The 19,534-nt window shown below is 28.4% G+C and overlaps 1 protein-coding gene across 1 annotated transcript in view; it reads left to right on the plus strand.

The window, feature by feature from the left end:
* The window catches only part of lace (serine palmitoyltransferase long chain base subunit), a 153,914-nt gene extending 134,784 nt beyond the window's left edge, over positions 1-19,130 (plus strand). Inside the window, exons 7-12 of the mRNA XM_075369934.1 lie at positions 871-1,034; positions 4,279-4,440; positions 6,570-6,696; positions 12,994-13,129; positions 14,740-14,869; positions 17,355-19,130. Of these exons, the coding sequence (XP_075226049.1) occupies positions 871-1,034; positions 4,279-4,440; positions 6,570-6,696; positions 12,994-13,129; positions 14,740-14,869; positions 17,355-17,540 (905 nt within the window). The 3' untranslated portion in view covers positions 17,541-19,130. The remainder of the gene's footprint in view (positions 1-870; positions 1,035-4,278; positions 4,441-6,569; positions 6,697-12,993; positions 13,130-14,739; positions 14,870-17,354) is intronic.
* Positions 19,131-19,534: the final 404 nt, after the last annotated feature.

Here is a 19,534-nt window from a genome sequence, read left to right on the forward strand (position 1 = left end):
AGTTGTAAGTTTTTTGGTTTGTGCAGATTGACACTTCTGAGCACTCAAGATCTGTAATATCATACACACACAGCTTCATTAATGCTCTAAAATTATTTTTGAGTTAATCCATTTTTATGTTTAAATAAGAAACAATGAGAAACCTTCAAATTTAAATAAAAAAATTGTTTTTTGTGGATGAGTTATAAAAAAATTAACAAAATTATTTTCTTAGTAGCAGAATTTATTGTTTTAATAAAACCTTTGTAACTTGAAAAATAGTTATTTTTTTACTTGAAAAAGTTTATGAAAATATATTTTATATTTTTGTCAATATGCAATTGACAAAAATGCTATTCTTTATTAGAGTATAAATCAGCTATACTTTAAAACTATATCATTAAATAAATACATTTTAAAAGAGCAAGTTGTTTGCCTTCAAGAAAAATACATATTTAATACTGTAAACATAAATATTTTTTACAGTTGATAATGACAGCTGTCAAATCAGATAATGCATTTTAAGTAGTAATTACTATGCAGACACAGATATGTTTTTCATATGACTGGTCATTTGTCACATTAGCTATCACATCCATGTGTCACTATATTGAAAAGAGTTAAGAGATTTGAAAGTCTTCATGAAGATTTAAAGTAAATGACTTCAGTTTGTTACAGTTCATTACAGGTTTAGGAAATATTATTAGTTTTATTGATGTCTAAATTTGCTGTATGATGCCAGAATTATTTATTGATTATTGTTATTTATATATAGAATTTATAAGTATTATTTTTATGGTGTATAATATTTTACTTATGTTTTCATGTTCTTAAACTGATCATATTATTTTATTCCTTTTGTAATATTTAATCGAGTCTTTTTGTTTACAGATATGAAAAGTCTAGAAAAAATTTTAAAGGATTCTGTTGTGTATGGGCAGCCAAGAACACATCGCCCTTGGAAAAAAATTTTAATTTGTGTTGAAGGTGTATATAGTATGGAAGGATCTATAGTACATTTACCTGAGATAATTCAGTTAAAGAAAAAATATAAGGTACATCTAGTTAAAATAATTTCTATTTCATTTTGTTAATAATCTTCAGCTGACTGTATTGACTACTTAGGATCTCCTAACTGATGGGAGTGTGATTTGATGTAGAAAAATTTATGATTTTAGTTTTAAAAAATAAAAAATTTATTTGTTTTGTAGAAAAAAAAATTAAAATATTTTCTAATTCCAATCTATTAATTTTGTTTCAGTCTGTTTAACAATAAAAGCAGAGATTTTTTTAATTTCTTATAAAACAGAACATTCCACTTCTAGAACTTATATATTAACAAACCACCAACTATATATATATTTTTTTACAACTAAATAAATACAGATGAACCCATTCATTTGTATGATTAATATATTAATTAATTTTTTTTTTTTTATTTATTAGATTAATTTTGAAATCAGTCATTCTCACCTATTTTTCTTGTTTGTCAATAGAGCATTTCAAGATTTTTATCTTGTATGTAGTTTAAAAAGTAATGTAAAGTCATTCACATCTCTGTTTCCATTATCACTGTAGAATAAACATTTAAATTTGAAACCAACTGAAAAAATCTCTGAGCTTTATTTGGGGGGGGGGGGGAGTTACAGCTTATACAAAGTAGCTGAAAGACTAAACATGTAAGACAACCTATAGAAGCGAAAACATTTTCACGTGCTTATAGTTGATATGGCACAGATCCATAAGAGATATAATTTATTTTTAAAAATATATTGAGAAATTCTACCCTCCTGTAATTTAAGTATGATGTATATACATTTTTTAAACATTATTGAATAGAACCTTTGTAATTAAATTACACTGATAAACAAAAAAAATTTAATGTTTCTCTAAGTGTGATATCATTCCTTGAATTGCTTTTTACATTACAGATCTGTAAATATAATCTTTTCTATCACCCTTAATTTTAAATAAATTATGCTTAAAAAAAAATTAAGAGAAAATATAGTTAAAATCTGTAAAGTTTATAATTTTGTATGGCCATACATGTGCTATAATGATTTTCCTTATGCTTTTCCTTAATAAATAACCTCAGACACATCCCAAATTAACATCTAACAGTAATCTGCTAGCATGTTAGCCTTTGTAGCAGCTTTCCGTCACCGAAATGTCTTGGTGGAAACATTCACTGTGTTCATCACACGTCTCCAAGTTGTCTGGGAAAAAATACAGATATGAGTGGAGGAAATGTATTTTCAGAGACATATTACATTCCATAGCTCTGTATGAAGTAAGAAGTTGATCAACAATATCGTGGTAATTGTTGGATTTTTGTTTGCCGAGAAAACTTTTGCAAACATCTTTAAATGAAGCCCAAGCTGCACTTCTACATTATTTAACATTGAGTTAAATATATCATCTTTACCAACTCACTTATTTGAGGACCAACAAATATTCCTTCATTAATTTTTCTTTCACTTAACATTTGGAAGTTTCTTCCTCATGTACAAAAATCCGGTACTATCCTTCTTCATTGCTCTTACAGCATTTTTCATTAGTCCCAGCTTGATATGGCGAGGGGGTAAAAATATTTTTTTGGGTTCAACTAAAGGCTCATGAATAATATTTTTCCCATTTGGAGTTAAGTTGTCTTGTTTCTTCCACTCTTTGGTAACATAATATTTATCCTTAGCTCGGTTGTCCTATTCGCAAAGAAAACACGTGTACTTAGTATAGCCTTACTGCATGCCTAACAAAATAGCTATAACTTTCAAATCATCACATATGTTCCAGCTATATTTCTTATAATTTATTTTTTCAAGAACACCTTTCATCACATTGTATGTCTCTTTCAAATTATACCATAAGTGACTGGTATTGAAGGATATTTGTTATTGTTGTTTAGTAGAACCACTTTGAAACTATATTTGGATGAATCTATGAAAAGGCACCAGTTCTCAGGTTGTCCTAAGTGCAACATAAGCTTATCAATATTTGTGCAATAAGCCAAATTATTTTCATCAATAAAGTACTGAGAAAGTTCTTTTTGTCGACTTCAAGAGCCTGAAATTTTTGTATTTTTTTGAAGTAAATTCCAATCTTGCAGTCTTGACTCAGGTCAACAGTTCAGGTTGATTTTATGATAAATTTAAATCCCTAACAAAGTCATTTAATTCACTTTGTGATATAAGATGTGGCTTATTGGAAGATAATTCAAAATCAGAATCATTATTGGCTTCGTCAGTACTGCCTGATTCTCTTCATCGCTGCTTTTGAAACATACTTTCACAGGTGGCTCAGAAACTGAATAGTTTCACTGTGCGGTACAGGCCTCATTGCAGATTGCAATGAAGGATATTTTACAGTATGTTTAGATTTGTTTTTAAATTCCGTACACTTATTAAACAAAAGTAACAATCAGTTACATGATCCTTTGATTCACACCAAACCAATGGCTTGCTATTTGGTGATTCTGAGTTGATATTCGTTTTCAGCATCAAAAAACAGATTAAAATCATGTATTACATGTTAGGAAAAAAAGTATGTTTATCAGTGATACTAATAATAATATTACCATCCATAACAAAATGTTTAAATTGTTTTTATTATTTACCTCACACTTAATACTATATCTCTTTTGAGATTACTTTCATTATTAGCTGTTTATTCAGTTGATCATGATAATATCAGATTTTACATATAGTAATGATAATGCATTCCTGGTATTGTAGTACTTCATAACTAATGATGAATCTGTGAATTTAAAAGCTAATTTTTTAAAATGTTAAGTTTGTATGTTAAGGTTGCTATTTTGGTGTATTGACAGATAATTTTCATTAATTTTATATATACCTTTCTTTTTAATTTTTAAAGTAAATATGATGTAATCCTCTGAATGCTAGTCTTAGTGGTCGATAAATGGTGGTAAACTCTTTGGTAAACTGGTAGTGATTCAGCCTTTCATTTAGAAGGTCCAGATTTTGATTAAGCTGGTTCAGCCAGAGTCATTCACTACAAATTCACATACATATTTTATCGCTGTTTTTATGTATTTTTCATTTTTGTCAAATTTTTGGATTGGACCTGCAGGAGAACCATTTTTCTTGTTATTAAATTCATCTAAATTTATTGGATTTCCTTTGAAACCTGCACTTAGGTGAGTAGCTAGCACTTTCTGTTTCATAAACTGCTTGTATAACAAAACTGTGCAGTCAGTGTTTCACTAGTTAGCCAGGTGATTTTTTAAAAATATTTCAATTAATTTAATTGATTTTTAATTAATTTTTTTTTCTTTTTCAGGCATATTTATATATGGATGAAGCACACAGTGTGGGTGCTCTTGGTAGAAATGGTAGAGGGGTTGTTGATTATTATAGATGTGACCCCCATGACATTGATATTCTTATGGGAACCTTTACAAAATCATTTGGTTCTGCTGGGGGTTATATAGCTGGCTCAAAGGTATTCTTTTAATAATAAGAGTAATTATTAATTTTGAATTATTTACTTACTTTATTTTATTCAACATAATGTCCTCTTTCCTTTATCTAAAGATGATCAAATGATACACTTAGAAGAATGAATATTTTGATTTCTTAAATTTAATTCAGCGGTTATATGTTATATGTCTTTCCCTTTTGTTCAAGAAATTTAAACATTTTTTTTTTTTTATTTGATTCTCAATTTTGCTTTTGTAGATTTTATTTTTTATTTATTTTATTAATGCCTTGTTATTAGGATTTGTAACAGTAAGAATATACTAATGTTGAATTTTGATTATTATCTAATAAATGTTACTGTTCTAAACAAAATATTTTTTTAGAGATTATTTCTGAGTTTTGTAAATGTAATTAAAATCACTTACTATGCTTAACCATTCTATTTTTCTACAGGTTATGGAAAAGTAGAAAATAAACTGTAATTACTGACATGTATAAATGCGGCAGATAAGAAGTGTGCTGGATTTTTTTACTTTCAGTTTAGTAAACAGTAAAAATAGACTGAAAAACGTAGGAGAAAAAAGAAAGACTGGATAGGTTTCCTAGAAAGTGATGTTAAATACTTGCTGTTAAAAAAAGCAATGAATTGACTCTGCCAATATTCCCGCTGAATGTGATACGTCAGTGAAAAATGAGTTGTTTGTGAATTTCAAAACTGGTAATTTTATAAAAATCAGCTGACTTTCTTTAAAGCTTAGAAATGTATGCTTAATTTCTCTTTTTTTAATTATTATACAGTAAAGTTTATCAATGTAGGTATTTTCTAAAAGTTTTGAATTGTTTCCCTTTTTCTGAAGCAGTCTGTTTTAACACACGTTTTAGTGTTTTATTAAAAAGTGGTAGTTTTCATGAAACTGAAAGCACATTTAGTTACCTACAATCAGTTTTTTGTAGGTGAACTGAAAATTGATTCGGCCGTGATGATTTGAAGGTAAATAACCAGTTTTAACATATTTAAGTCACATGAATTTTTAATATTATTAAAATGTTAATACTGTAGTATTATATGGTTGTTTGTTATTGTGAGTTCTAAGTTTTATGAGAATATTTACAGTTACCTCCATGATTCAGTGCTTTGTGGTGGTTGTTATTGTTGAAAACAAATTTTGTTTCACAAAATCCCATAAATAAAAGTAGAAGTTCTAGAGGAAGGAACGAGATTGGGTCCACAAGCTTTTCCTTCCATCCATCTCTTCCAAACCATAGTTAGAAATGATTTTTTTTAAAGGGTCTGTGTAAAAATCTGTTTCATATATAATGTTTATAACTGAAAGGAAAACGGAAATTAAACTGTAAAAGTATCTACACTTTTTTTAATAGTTATGAATTTTGATCGTATTAATTAAAATATGAAATAATAATTTGTGAAAAAAAATTAACTTGGCATAATTGCTATGTCCTGTCAACTCTAATGCTTCAGGTTGCTTAAATAAGTGCCTAATTTTAACGGTCTTATAACTAATGATTCTTGAAAGTTTTGGGTGAACATAATTAATTCACTGACTTGTAGTTAAGTTACTGTAGAGTAATATAAAGGTAATTAAATAAACTTTTAAAATATAACAAAATTTTTATATAAGTATTACAGTTTTTGAATTAAAATTGAAAGATGCATGACAAAATTGATAATTTCAAAAAAAGAAGCAAAATATTGAGTACATGATTTAACTTTTGTTCTGAGGGAAAAAACCAGCTAAACTGAAAGTAATTTTTTTAAATCTATTGAAGGTCTGTCTATTGCTACTTTGTTGTGCTCAGAGTGTTGTTCAGAGTTTTTCTCATAAATACTGAAACAATAGTTTAGAGGTTCACCTGTTTCATTGTTGTTATATGTTGGAATGATGGCCAACCTTGACATAAAAATATTGTTATATTTCATTGATATAAAAATCATCAGATTTTTAAATATGTAACAAATACTCAATTATCCTGCTCTATTGTGCTCATCTATTTATTAGTAATTTAATTTTAGTAAATCTCATCATTAGTAAAATTATTAAATTAGATTTACTAAATTATCATCAATTGACACTGTGAAGTCACTGTAAACTCTGTATTAATTTCTCTCTTCATTCTCATTTTTTTCAACAGGAATTAATAAACTTCTTGAGGGTTAATAGCCATGCACAGACGTACGCTTCATCAATGTCTCCGCCTGTCTGTCAACAAATTATATCTTCAATGAAAATAATTATGGGAGAAGATGGCTCTTTAGAAGGTTTGTATATCTAATTATGGGTTATATTATATTTAATTAGGTAAATTAGTTTTATTATAAGTAATTAAAAATATTTCCTGTCCTAAGAATTTTCAATAAATTACAGTAGCAATGATTTAATTAATAATAACATTTGGAGTTATCACTGATTATGTGGAGGTAAATTATGAACTGAAGGTTCTGGGTGACCCAAAATAAACCAAACTGGACATGGGAGAGAAGAATCTGAAAAGCATTATTGTATTCAACATAACAAAAATCAATAACATTTCGAATGCCTCGCAGCGAGCTGTGACATTGACCACGAAAAACAAGAGGGAATAGTGCAGGAGAGGGGAGTATGATTGTAGCTGTGAAGGAAACGCATTTGATATAAAAAGCCAACCACTAGTGCACACACATGAATATACTGCTCATGAAAGATGCCTGAGTCATCGTCAAATAATGTTATACACAGGGCAGATCAATCAAAGGAGTGCAAGAAAAATTCTGTGTAGAGTTCAACAGTGATCCACCCACCAAGTCATCCATTCACGAGCTCATAAAGAAGTTTGAGCAAATTGTATCTGTGCTTGAAAAGAAGCATCAGTACCCAACTGTGAAAAGGATTGAGGCGCTGAGGGAAGATATTTGCCAATGAACAACATGCCAGCGCATACTAAAGGACTTGAACCTAAAAAATCATGGCTTTACAAGAAATAAAGCCTACAGACCGTGATAAATGTATATGGTATTGCACATGCCTACTGCAGGAAATCGAAAGTGGTTTACACGATATAAACCTCTACTTCAGGAAGGACAAGGCGTGGTTCATGGTTCCAACTCAGTGGTTATGTTAATTCGCAAAATTTGTGATATTGGTGTCTTAAAACCCATAAAAAATACTCTAGCTACGACCGCTGCATGATGTAAAGATTGGAGTGTGGTGTGCTGTGTCAGGGATGAGAATCATTGGACCCATTTTCTTCAGAGACTCTGTGAACACTACCAACGTCTTCCAGCCATTCGTAGAGCAACTGGTGGTAGACAAACAACATTTTGTGTATTACCAACAGATGACGTGACACACGCTTTCTTGTAAGCAGTACATTCAATTTTCACACTTGACAGAACTGTTTTGAAGAATCTATGGCCTCCACAGTCGCCTGATCTTTCCAGTTGTGATTTTTATTTCGGGGCAACCTGAAGGGCAAGGTTTACCAGAACAATCCACAAATCTTTGACGCTCTGCAACAGAATATACGCAGCGCTATCACCGACATCTAATAAAAGAGTTACAGCAAGTGAACTGAACATGATTTATCGGGCCAAACTGTGCCTGGACCATGGTGGTCAACATTTCCAGCAGTACCTGTAGAGGTGGAGGAACACCTATGCAAGTAGGTTTTTGCCTTTCATTTACTTGTATAATATCACCCTACAGTTCATATGTTCTTCACTTGCTTTGGGTTCAGTTTGTTTTGGGCCGCCGTATAACTGGTTAATCCCAAGCCATTTTGTCATTGTCAGGTTGATGCAAAATGATGACTATTTCTTTTTAATGACATCATTCCTAAACAGGATTTGAACCTAGAACCTTTAACTCTGTTTCATAAAATGTTGCTTTTATAGTAGAATTATTATTAATATTACTATGTGTGTTGTTTTTAAGATTGTTATTTTATAATCTTTGAGTTAAAAAAAAAAAAAAGAAAAGAAAGTTGAATAAGGTATTTATAAAATTATAGAACCAATTCTTCAGTTAATTTAATATTTTCTCGTAACACACTGGTCGTAACCGTACTTACAATTCAGTGTTTGATCTTGTTCGATCTTAGACTATCATTCCTAAAATAATCCTGCTTATTGTACACCAAAAGATCAATTTAGTATTTTTTTATTTAATACTAGGTTGCATAATAACAATACAATGAGAGATGCCAAGGCATCTAAAGCAGTCCAGTGTAAAAAAAAGAAAAGAAAAAAGATATATAAAATAATAATGGTAACCTTCGAATACAGTCTCTTAAGCATTCATCTTTCTGATACAGCCTTCATTCAAGTTCATTTGAACTAGTTCTCAAAACTAGACTTTTAGTTTCATGGGGCAGTTTATTAAAATAATACATAGTTGTATATTTATGATTCCTTCTGCCAATTTCTTTATATATTCTCAATAATTGAATGGATTTGTGTGTTATATTTGAAAAATTATTTATAAGGTTTGAGCTATTTCTGTACAGTGGTTGTTCAATGATTCTGTTGCTTTTTTTTTAACAAATGAAGTGGTCATTTGATATTTTTATTTGATTTTTCAAGAATTTTTACTATTTTTTTATTGTTTTATTTGATTTTTATTAGCTGACCCCCTTGCAATTATACTGTAGCTAACTATACTATAATAAATTCCATACATAATAATAATAAATTTTGAACGGTAAGAAGTCAGTCTTGATAATACAAAAACTGTATGTTTTTTTTAATTTGAAATTTGACAATCCCTTCTGAAATGTTAAACAATGATAATAGTTTGTATAACATTTTTTATGAATAAATTATTGCCTATAACAACATTAAAATCAGTAGGTAATATTGAAGATAAATTTTAATTTTCATTCATACATATACATACTTACTTGCATATACATACTTACTTACACAATATTTTTGTGAATATAGAAAGAAAAACATTGATTGAAGTTATTATTTTAAATTAAAAAAATTGTATTCTTCTAGTTAAGAATTTTATGGAATATGTAAAACAATTGTTAGGGATGTAGGATGTAGGGGGCATATCGAAATGAAATGACTGGCACTAGGTAGGGAATCTTGGAGAACTGTATCAAACCAGTTAGATGATAAAGACAAAAAAAAAAGAATTTAGTTTTTCGATAATTTTGGTATATCATGAGATTTAAAAAAAAAACACGTTCAATAAATTACATAAGTTGATCTGTATTGCCGGGAAAATTATGCAATTCATTTTTTCAATTTATTTATAAAAATATTAAACAAATAATTCTTTATGAAAATCCAAAAATCTGAAAAATGTAAATGTAATAAATGTTTTATATAATAAAAAAAAAACATGTATTGTAATAAAATTTTAATGTTATTGATTTTAAAAAGTTTCTTTTTATAAAATATATAAATTACTTGTTTATATTTAAATCTTTCAGGAGCCAAGATACTCAATAAAATAAAGCAATAACAAAGATTAGCCTATTAGTATAACAATTTCAAAAAATTATGTTTTTGACTTTTTAAAATTTGGGGGCTTGTGTATTGGGGGACTTTTTTTAATTATTAAAATATTAACTGAAATTGATTTTAAATAAATAATTTTAAAAAAGTTAACGATTTAAAAAAAAAAATTGAAAGCTTCCCCATTAGGGAAGGGGTATCAATTTATTTTAGTGACTTTATTGTTTAACAGTATACATTTTGAGCATTAAAAATTGTGAAAATATTTTTTTTTAATTTTGGAGGTTTCCATATTCAAGAAGTATTTGGGTAAAATTAATTTTTTTGAAAATTATCACCACTTAAAATAATTAAGTGGTGATAATAAATTTAAAAAAGCACTTAAAAATTGTTTAAAAAATACACAAAGATGTAACCATAATTGTTAACAAAGTTGTAATTTTCTAGGAGAGAAAATGACAGATAACAATGTGAAATGGATTTAAATTAAAAATTAATTTTTTTTGTTTAAATTAAAAGATTTTTTTACCGCAGACCATAGGAGTGGGATGGGCAAAACATTTTTTAGTGTTTTGAAGGTCTATCAGTGTAGAAAATATAGATGCAAAATACTCCCATTAACTCCTTTTGTTAAGCAAGATATAGAAAAGAAGGAATATATATATATATATATCATCTTTTGAGAGAGGTAAATATTAAATAAACTTTTTTTGTAATTTGTTATCTTCATAAAGAAATTTTATTTCAGCCTAAAAATCCCCACCCTTTATGCCAATTTTTACAAAAATTTAATACATTTTATTTAGATAATTTACAATTTATTTAAATCTACTTTTTCTGTTAAATTTTTTTAAATGTCCATAAGGCACAAAACTTAAGAAAAGACCAATTTTTTTTACCAAACTATATACTTTTCCAGTACAATAGATACTATAGCAGCATGAGTATATCGCTATGGCCGTGAAAGTAGAAATTTGACTAATATTAATTGTTTGTGTTATTCATTTTATACTGTTAATCAAAGAAGAACTATATTATTATTCTAAAATAATCAAGTGTTAAAATTAATAAAAAAAAAATGTAATTAATATATTTTTTTGTTAAAAATTTCTGAGTATTTTCTATTTTTGAATTTAAGTATTTTCTATTAGGGAATCATGTTTTTTTATGCATAAGAGGTCTAATAATTGGGAGTTAGACTCCAATTACTATTTATTGGTTGCAAATAAATTGATTTGAATCAAGTTTGCTTTTAAAAAATATCATTTTCATTGTGAATTCTTTAAGTGAAGGACGGACTGTACATTTATCATCAAAGCAATTGAAAAAGAAAATATGTGGATTGGAACAATTCTTTAAAGTGATGATTCATATACTGTATTCATTTAGTTGGAAATAAAAAGGAATTTGCAATAAGCTGCATTTTTCAACTTAAAGGTCCATTACAGGTGGAATATTTAAAGAAATAGTATTACAAAAAATTAATGGTATGAGGTTTGAATAAAATAATAGTGATAAAAACCATTTTAATAAACTGAAACTATAAACAATGATTGATCAGATTAATGGCATACAGCTCGTAATTGTTAATGATTGTAGCAGTCAGTGCCAAATAATATTCAAATAAAAGAAAGATTGATAATTTAAGCAAAATTGATATATTAAATGATTGTTTAGTTAGTAAAGGACAATAAATGATTCAGGTATAGAATTGTGTAGAAGATGCAAATTTCTGTGAATATCTTATTCTCTGATTTCTGCTGCTAATTTATAAGAGGTATGTTTTTTAAGTAAGTACAATTTTGATATTAAAAAATGACAAGCAAATTCTTTTTGAAAAAAATTATATTCACTTGAAAGTTTTGAATCTATAATTTTGCACATAATCTCTGGTTGAGAAGATTAACTATTACTGAATGGCTGTTTTGACATCACTATCATCATTGTGGCGCTGATCAGCTAGGTACTAGTTTAAATGCAAGGTCAAGTGGTAGTCACTGGGCACCAGGTAGGACTATAAGGTGATTAATTTGTTCCCAGCCAAATGATGTTGGATACAGTGAGTCGCACGTGACTAGCATTGTCATGAAGCAGTACGATTCCTGTATTAAGCGTGCCAAGACTTCTGTTTTGGATTATGCAACAAAGTTTCATCAAGGTCTCATGATATGTCTTTGTATTTATTGTTTCACTCCAGTGCAATAAATCAACAAGCGACAGCCCATGTTTATTCCAAAATACAGTGCATATGATTTTCCAGGTAGACATTGTTTGTTCGAACTTTTTTTGGGGGGAAATATTGAGTGCTCCATTCCATGGTTTTGATTCTGGTGTAATATGAAACATCCATGTCTCATTATCTGTAACAATTTTGCTTAAAAACAGATCGCCTTCATTGTATCTTGTGAAAAAATTAAAAGGAGTGGCTAAAATTTTGTTTTTGTGCAACTTTTGTAAGCATTTCTGGTAACTAATGTGAGTACAACTTCCGACAATTTAAGCGTTCCAACACAATTTCATAGAGAACACTTCGTGAATGTAAAGGAGATTCATTACTTAGTGATGAAATCGTAAACAATAAACATGACAGATTTCGCCCGCTCTGTGCCACATCGTGGACATTTGTAGTATACCCCTGTTTAAATGTCCTAACCCATTTTCTCACCATTCCATCAGACAGATCATTATCTATGTATATTTCATTAATCTGTTGATGAATTTCGGGCGTTTTTATACCTCTTTCATTTAGGTAATGAATACAGTACATATTTCACAATCGGTGTCATTTTCCTTAGTCATAGGCATTTTAAACACTCACAGGAAACTGTAAACAAAGACATAATGTAATCTTATCTAATGGCACCTGTAGCAAGCCAATAGATGTTGTTACTCAGTGCACATGTATGAAATGGTGACAGCCATGCTGCAGCAGGGACATGTCAAAACAGTACTTAAAAATTATACCTCATACATTCTACAATACATTTTTTAAAAATTAAATAAGTTATGGTGAATGAATTAACCGTTTGATTTTAATTAACATGAATTAAAATCAGGTATGTGACTTTCTGATTAAAATACCATCACTGTAATAAGCATGTTTTTTTTTTGCAGGAGTAAAAAGAATACGACAATTAAAACATAATACTAGATACTTCCGAAAAAGACTGAACCAAATGGGTCTTATTGTTTATGGAAATGAAGATTCACCTGTTGTTCCTATGTTGGTTTATATGTTATCAAAAATTGGGTATGTTAATGAAATAAATTTATGTTTTGTTATAAATGTGATTCATATATGTCATAAATTATATGCACTTTGAATTTCTCTGATATTTTGTAGTTTTTAAATAAACAATGAGATTATTTACATACATTCACTTTTATCCCCTTGAATTAGTAATGCTGATAGAATGCTAAGCATGAAGTCACAGCAGTTTCCTTCCTGCCTTAAAAAATAAAAATAAAAACAAGAATCCACACAAACCTCATTTGGCTAAATCAATGGTGAATAGTTATGTTTCCAGACTTTGGGGTGGTAACCATCTTTGTGACATCAAAAATTCTGATACCATCAGAGTTGCAAAATGTAGGTTTTCAACATTGTGGTCAGTCAGCGAAAGAGTGTTAATAATAATAAAGTGAACAGGTGTTATGTTAATCATGTTATCATTAAACATAATTTTTTTTGAGATTTTTACCAAAATGTTCAACTTTTTAATTATGAAAATTTGGTGAGTTCTGTTCAATTGGGTGAGTGTAAAACTTTGTATTTAAAGTAAGATGTCTGATTTAAAATTATCATAATGGAATACAAAATCTTACATGAATTAACTGGCAATTTTTTGATGGCTTGTAAATGATTAGTTTGTAAATGACTCTTTTTGATTTTCTTACTCTGTGAAGATCTTTCTGTTTGTTATTACAAAAAAAAAAATAAATTTGCCCTGATAAATTTTAATTGTATGCAGTTATCATTTATTTCAGTTTTTAATTATATAAAAAGACCTAATGAATTATAAGAGTATGTGCAATCTTACACACACACATGTTTATATTTATCAATTTATTTCCAGCAGTTTGTACCATCAAAATGAAAAATATTTTAAAATAAGTATTAAAAAACAATTAAGTTGATAAGTTCTGTATTTTATTAGTATGATGGAATTATACTATAAATACATTAATATTGCATTTCACATAGTGAACTATTCTCATAGTTGTAAATGACAAACGTTTTATTAATTATTTTTATTTTTATTTTTTTAAAAATTCTTTATCTCATTACTCTCTTTAATTAAACTCTAACAAATTTATCTAACTGATGAATTTATAATTAAAAAATAAATTGTAATTTTGTTAATAATAATAATTTTGGCGCAAGTGATAGCATCTCTGTCTTTCACCCAGAAGTCCTGAGTTCCAATCCTGGTCAAGCACAGCATTTTTCATATGCTAAAAATTTCCATTTGGGCTAAATGATCATTGAAGTCGATGCCCACACATGTCTTTAAGTAAATAAATAAATAATAATTTTGGTCCCTAATGTTAAATGTTCCTTGAACTTTATAATTTTTAACATGTTTCTTTGTATAAAAGTGGAATTATCTGCATTCACTCCAAAGTGATTAATTTGCTGTTTTAAAATATTTCTTTAAGTTTCATATTTAGAGTGACATAAATTAACAATTCTACTGTATATTAATGTATGTTAGTTTTATCTCAATTAATAATAATTTTAACATGGTTATAAAATGTAATTGTGTTAAAATCATCTTTCTTCAAAATTATTAGTCACGTTCTGTATAACAGTGTTTTTCACTTTTCAGTTGTATTAATTTTTTTCTGGGTACTTTACAGGGCTGCAGTTAGAATTCTTACAACAAGAAATATTGCTATTGTAGGTGTTGCATTTCCTGCCACTCCCTTGATGGAAGGACGAATCAGAATTTGTCTTTCAGCTGCTCATACCAAAGAACAATTAGATAGAGTAAGTAATCCATTTGTGTAATCCTCTTTATATTAGAGTAGAAGTAATATGTATGACCACTTGTAGTCAGAAAGTTTATGTAATAATTTTTCTCATAATTAAAAGAAACATATCGAAGAATAATAATTTTACGTAATATATATTACTTATTATATTTGGAAAGGTGTTTTTTTCAGAAGAAAATGGAAGTGGTTAATCATTGTAGATTTAGTAATACATGAAAGAAAATTACCTCTTCAGTTACAAGAGCTAAGCAGATTGAAAGAAGGTAAAAAATAGTATGAATTAATAAAATTATTAAAAACAGTCAGTACTTCTGAGGATAAAACCGTAAAGGACAAAACCCTAAAAAATTGCTTTAATTTATAAATCAAAAAATTTATTGCATAAAAAGATTCAAACCAACAGTATAAGTGAACTGTAAAAAGTTTGTTTATGTCTTAACTGTTTTATGAAACAATACCTTTCATTCAGAAGTTTTTGGATTTGAATCCTGATTAGGCATTTTCTTTTTTATAAATATATCATATACAGAGTGTCCCGTATAGAACGCAACCCAACCTTATATTGGTAGGTATTGAAATAATAAAAAGGCATGTGTAAATGTAAATGTAATTTTTATTATTACCATCCATTACCTTATATTTAAAGTAAATGTTGGAAGTGGCCGTCATCTTCTTGAATACAAGCTTCAATTCTTTTTACAGCGTTTCTTGCAACTTTTTTCAAAGTTTGTGGCTGGATATTTAATACAGCTTGTTCAATATTGACTTTCAATTGTTGAAGTGTTCGTGGTTTGTTGCTGTAGGCTTTTTCTTTGAGGTAACCCCATAGAAAAAAATCCGCCGCAGTCAAATCTGGAGATCTTGGTGGCCACAAGCCTCGACCGATAACACGATTACCAAAGAATTCCTCGACGAAATCAGAAGTTGAACCTGCGTAGTGCGATGTCGCACCGTCATGTTGTAGCCAGCAGTGTCTGTCTTCCAAGAATGCGATGAACTTAAATAAAATATCCTGATATCGTTCTGCATTAGTGGTGCGATAAGGTCGTAATTGTAATTGTTTGGTCGCCCGATGAACAGTTGATTTAGACAAATTAATTTCAGCAGACAAACGCCTGATCGATTTATTTGGCGAGGCGAGTAATCAGTCTTTGATTTCAGTGACTGTATCTGTATTCAAAATTGACGCAGATCTTTTGTGTTCCTTGTTATTAACAGAACCAGTCTCTCTAAATTTTGCAACTAACCTTAATACTGATGTTTTGTTAGGAGCTGGTTTATCTGGGTACTTATGGCAAAACAAATCTTGCACTGCAACCACTGATTTCGTACTGAAGTACGACTCAACAATGAAAACACGTTCATCTAGCGAAAACACCATCTTGTCTCTAGCAACACACTGAACGTTATGATTGCATTGTTGTTACTATCGGTAGTGTTATACTGCGTCACGCGATGTTCAGATGTTGGACGAGTCCATTTCAGTAATGAGTAGGGGAGTAAGCTTGACTTTTGAAATTTCATGGATAAGTGATTGATGGGTTGCGTTTTATATGGGACACCCTGTATATTCCTATGAGTAAGTTATGAATCCTACCTGCAAGCTTCAGCTTACGTGATGAATTAATCATTAATAAAAAAATTAAACAGATGCAGCATATTCTAAGGAACTTTAAGAGAAATATAAGTAAAGCATAACTTCCAATCACAAAACAGACATCATGTTCTCAGGATAAATCTTTAGAAATTTTGTAAAACAACAGAAAACATGCTTTTAGAATTTCAATTGAGAATTGACTATAACCCAAGATACTTAACTTAATATACTTATTGCTGTTGATGTATCTATACTATAACTGAAGGATATAATATATCTTTGACATGATTATGACATGTCATTTACATTTTATTCTGTCCAGCTTTAAACAGTTAATCCTACACCAGTAAAAAACTGCCACTGTCATGTTAAAATGGTTAACGGGCCTAAAATACTCAATTTTTCACTATCTGTGAAGAAGACAGATGAACACTGCTTAGAGAGGGCCTTAAAGTACTGTGAGTGATGTTTGTCTTGTTTAGACAGATAACTTTCAACTAAATATAATTCTTTCTTTTCGTAAATTTCTTCTTTCAAGAGTTCATGTTAATAAAGAGTGGTATGAGTTGGGAAAGATGATTTATTGAACCGACTTGGTTCTTCATAATTTTGTAATTTGGGTAGTGGCAGCTATTTTGATGGCTGCTTCTTTTTTTTTTTTGTGGCTGCTTTTTGTTTATCAAAATATACAGATAGTACATATTTCGATAAATAAGCTTGGATAAAGCTTGGTCTTCCATTGCTTTCCTTTACTGAAATAAATGATACCAGATTAAAAGAATAGCATTTTATGTTGAATTTATATTAGGTTTGTTAATTTACAGAACTGTTAGATAAGTATGTATAGTTTATTTGGTGTAACTGAAATAATTCATTTTTTTAGGCTTTAGATATTATAGAAGAAATGGCTGACAAATTAGGTTTAAGGTATTCACAAAAACCACGGTCGACACTGCCAATTATTTATGGGTCTGATTGTAGTTCTGATGAAGAATATGAAGATGATGGTAATGATGACAGTGATAATAATGAAAAAATAAATCATGGTGGTCATGATAAAACTGAGTGACCTTCACATTTAATAAAATAACAGGAGTTGACATTGATTTATGAAATATCATTTGTTTTTATTGTCATTTAGCCCACCCTGATTGGATATGGTGATGATTTAACCAAAGACCATATTAATTATTTGTAATTGTATAGTAGTAATAATTATTATTACTCTTATTGTTGGTATTATTAAACATTTGTGATGAAAATTTATTGCTAATATTATTATTATTTGATTTGTTTTTCAAACAATTTTGATTATTTCAGTTTCAAATAATTGTGGTGAATGGTATGATATTTTTGCTTGTGTAACAGATAAAAACAAAAAAAAAAAGAAAATGTATAAATCTTGTTAAAATTGTGTATTATATGTTTTTCTTTTTAGTTACAGTTTATTTTTCTATTACTTATAACGTATTTAAATTAGATTATTGTTGAAAATAACGTGTATTAATTGATTTTTATATATTGTATTGAGCTGTAAATATAAATAATTACAAAAAGAAAAAATATATACCGTTGCATTATGAACTTCCTACTCTTTTGGAAGAAGAATAAATTAATGGTTATTTATTAGCAGAGCACCTTCAGTTTCTAAAAAAAAAAAAAAAAAAAAAATCTTATATAAAAAATTCTGTTTGCATCAACTGAATTATGCTTATTGATCAGTAACATATTTATAAAATTCTCATCTAAATCTGGTAGCAGAATGTAGTCTGAGTGTAGTATTTTTTATTACTAAAATTTAATAGAATTTCATATTTTTCAATCGGTTTTATTATCCATTTTGAATTGTTTGTGACTTATTTTATTGTTTTTAATTGTTTATAACTTTTTAACAATTAATTAATAATATAATATCACTATTATGATAATATATTAAGTTGTTCCTATTAATTTATAATGTTTATGAATGTGAAACTAGCCAAGTGATCAATGAAAAAAAAAATTATACAGAAAATAATGCTATTTATTGTAAATCTGTGAATCTATCAAAACATACAGCTGTAGTTTAATTTTTGCTACATTGATTTGTTTTGCATGCACTTAATTAAAAGTCAAACTGGTAATGATAACTAGCTTAGTAAGATAAGCTAAAGTAGTTCTTAGGATAGGAAGAATTTTTTAGTTATCAATTATATTAAAATATGTTGGAAAATAAACTTCATGTTTTAACATGTAACACTCCATTTTTATAGTCGAATGAAAAAAAAGAAATGCTTTTATCTATTGTAAATTGCTTGTCTTAACTATAGTAAAATATTTAACATTAAGGTTTGATAAACTTTACTAGTTAATTTAGTACAGGTAAATCATTACTTTTTTTTAAGGTGGTATGATCTATTTGAAATTTTGTAGTGAATAATATTTCTATGAATATTCAAGTATTATTATTAAATTGTGATCTTTAGTAGATCTAAATTTTTAGCTATCTTTTAAGCCACATACTCAGGTTTTTGGTTGGTGCAATACAATCTATATAGAATGCGCAATAGCTTTTCTATTAATACATTAATATTGTGTCTACATTTCACATGGTGAACTATTCTCATACTTTTAAATGACAAACTTCTGAGTATAAAAATTGTTTAGCTCATTACGCTCTTTAATTAAACTCTAAAAAGATTATCTGACTGATGAATTCTTATTTCTTTCTATTTTATTTTATTGTTGTTTTAAGGGTAGTGATTGGATAATTTCATAATGATTTGTTATATTTGAATCTATGTTAAACTGTTTATTGACAAGTGACAGTTGTGTGATGATGTACTCACTATGTTTTCTATGCGAGTTGATAGTACTGTATCGCTGTTATTTTAAAAAATCATAATATTTGATTTTCAACTACATTATTAAAAAATAACATATTTAGGATGTAAAAGTTAGGTGTTTGTGTAATTATAACAGAAGATTACAACTGTTGGTAACAAATCATTGTGATGTATTCCATTCGCAATAATGAGATTGTATGTGTCAGAGAGAATCATTTATGTTTGTTCCCTCCCCCAG

Source organism: Lycorma delicatula, chromosome 6 (assembly GCF_047948215.1).
Source record: "Lycorma delicatula isolate Av1 chromosome 6, ASM4794821v1, whole genome shotgun sequence".
NCBI lineage: Eukaryota > Metazoa > Arthropoda > Insecta > Hemiptera > Fulgoridae > Lycorma > Lycorma delicatula.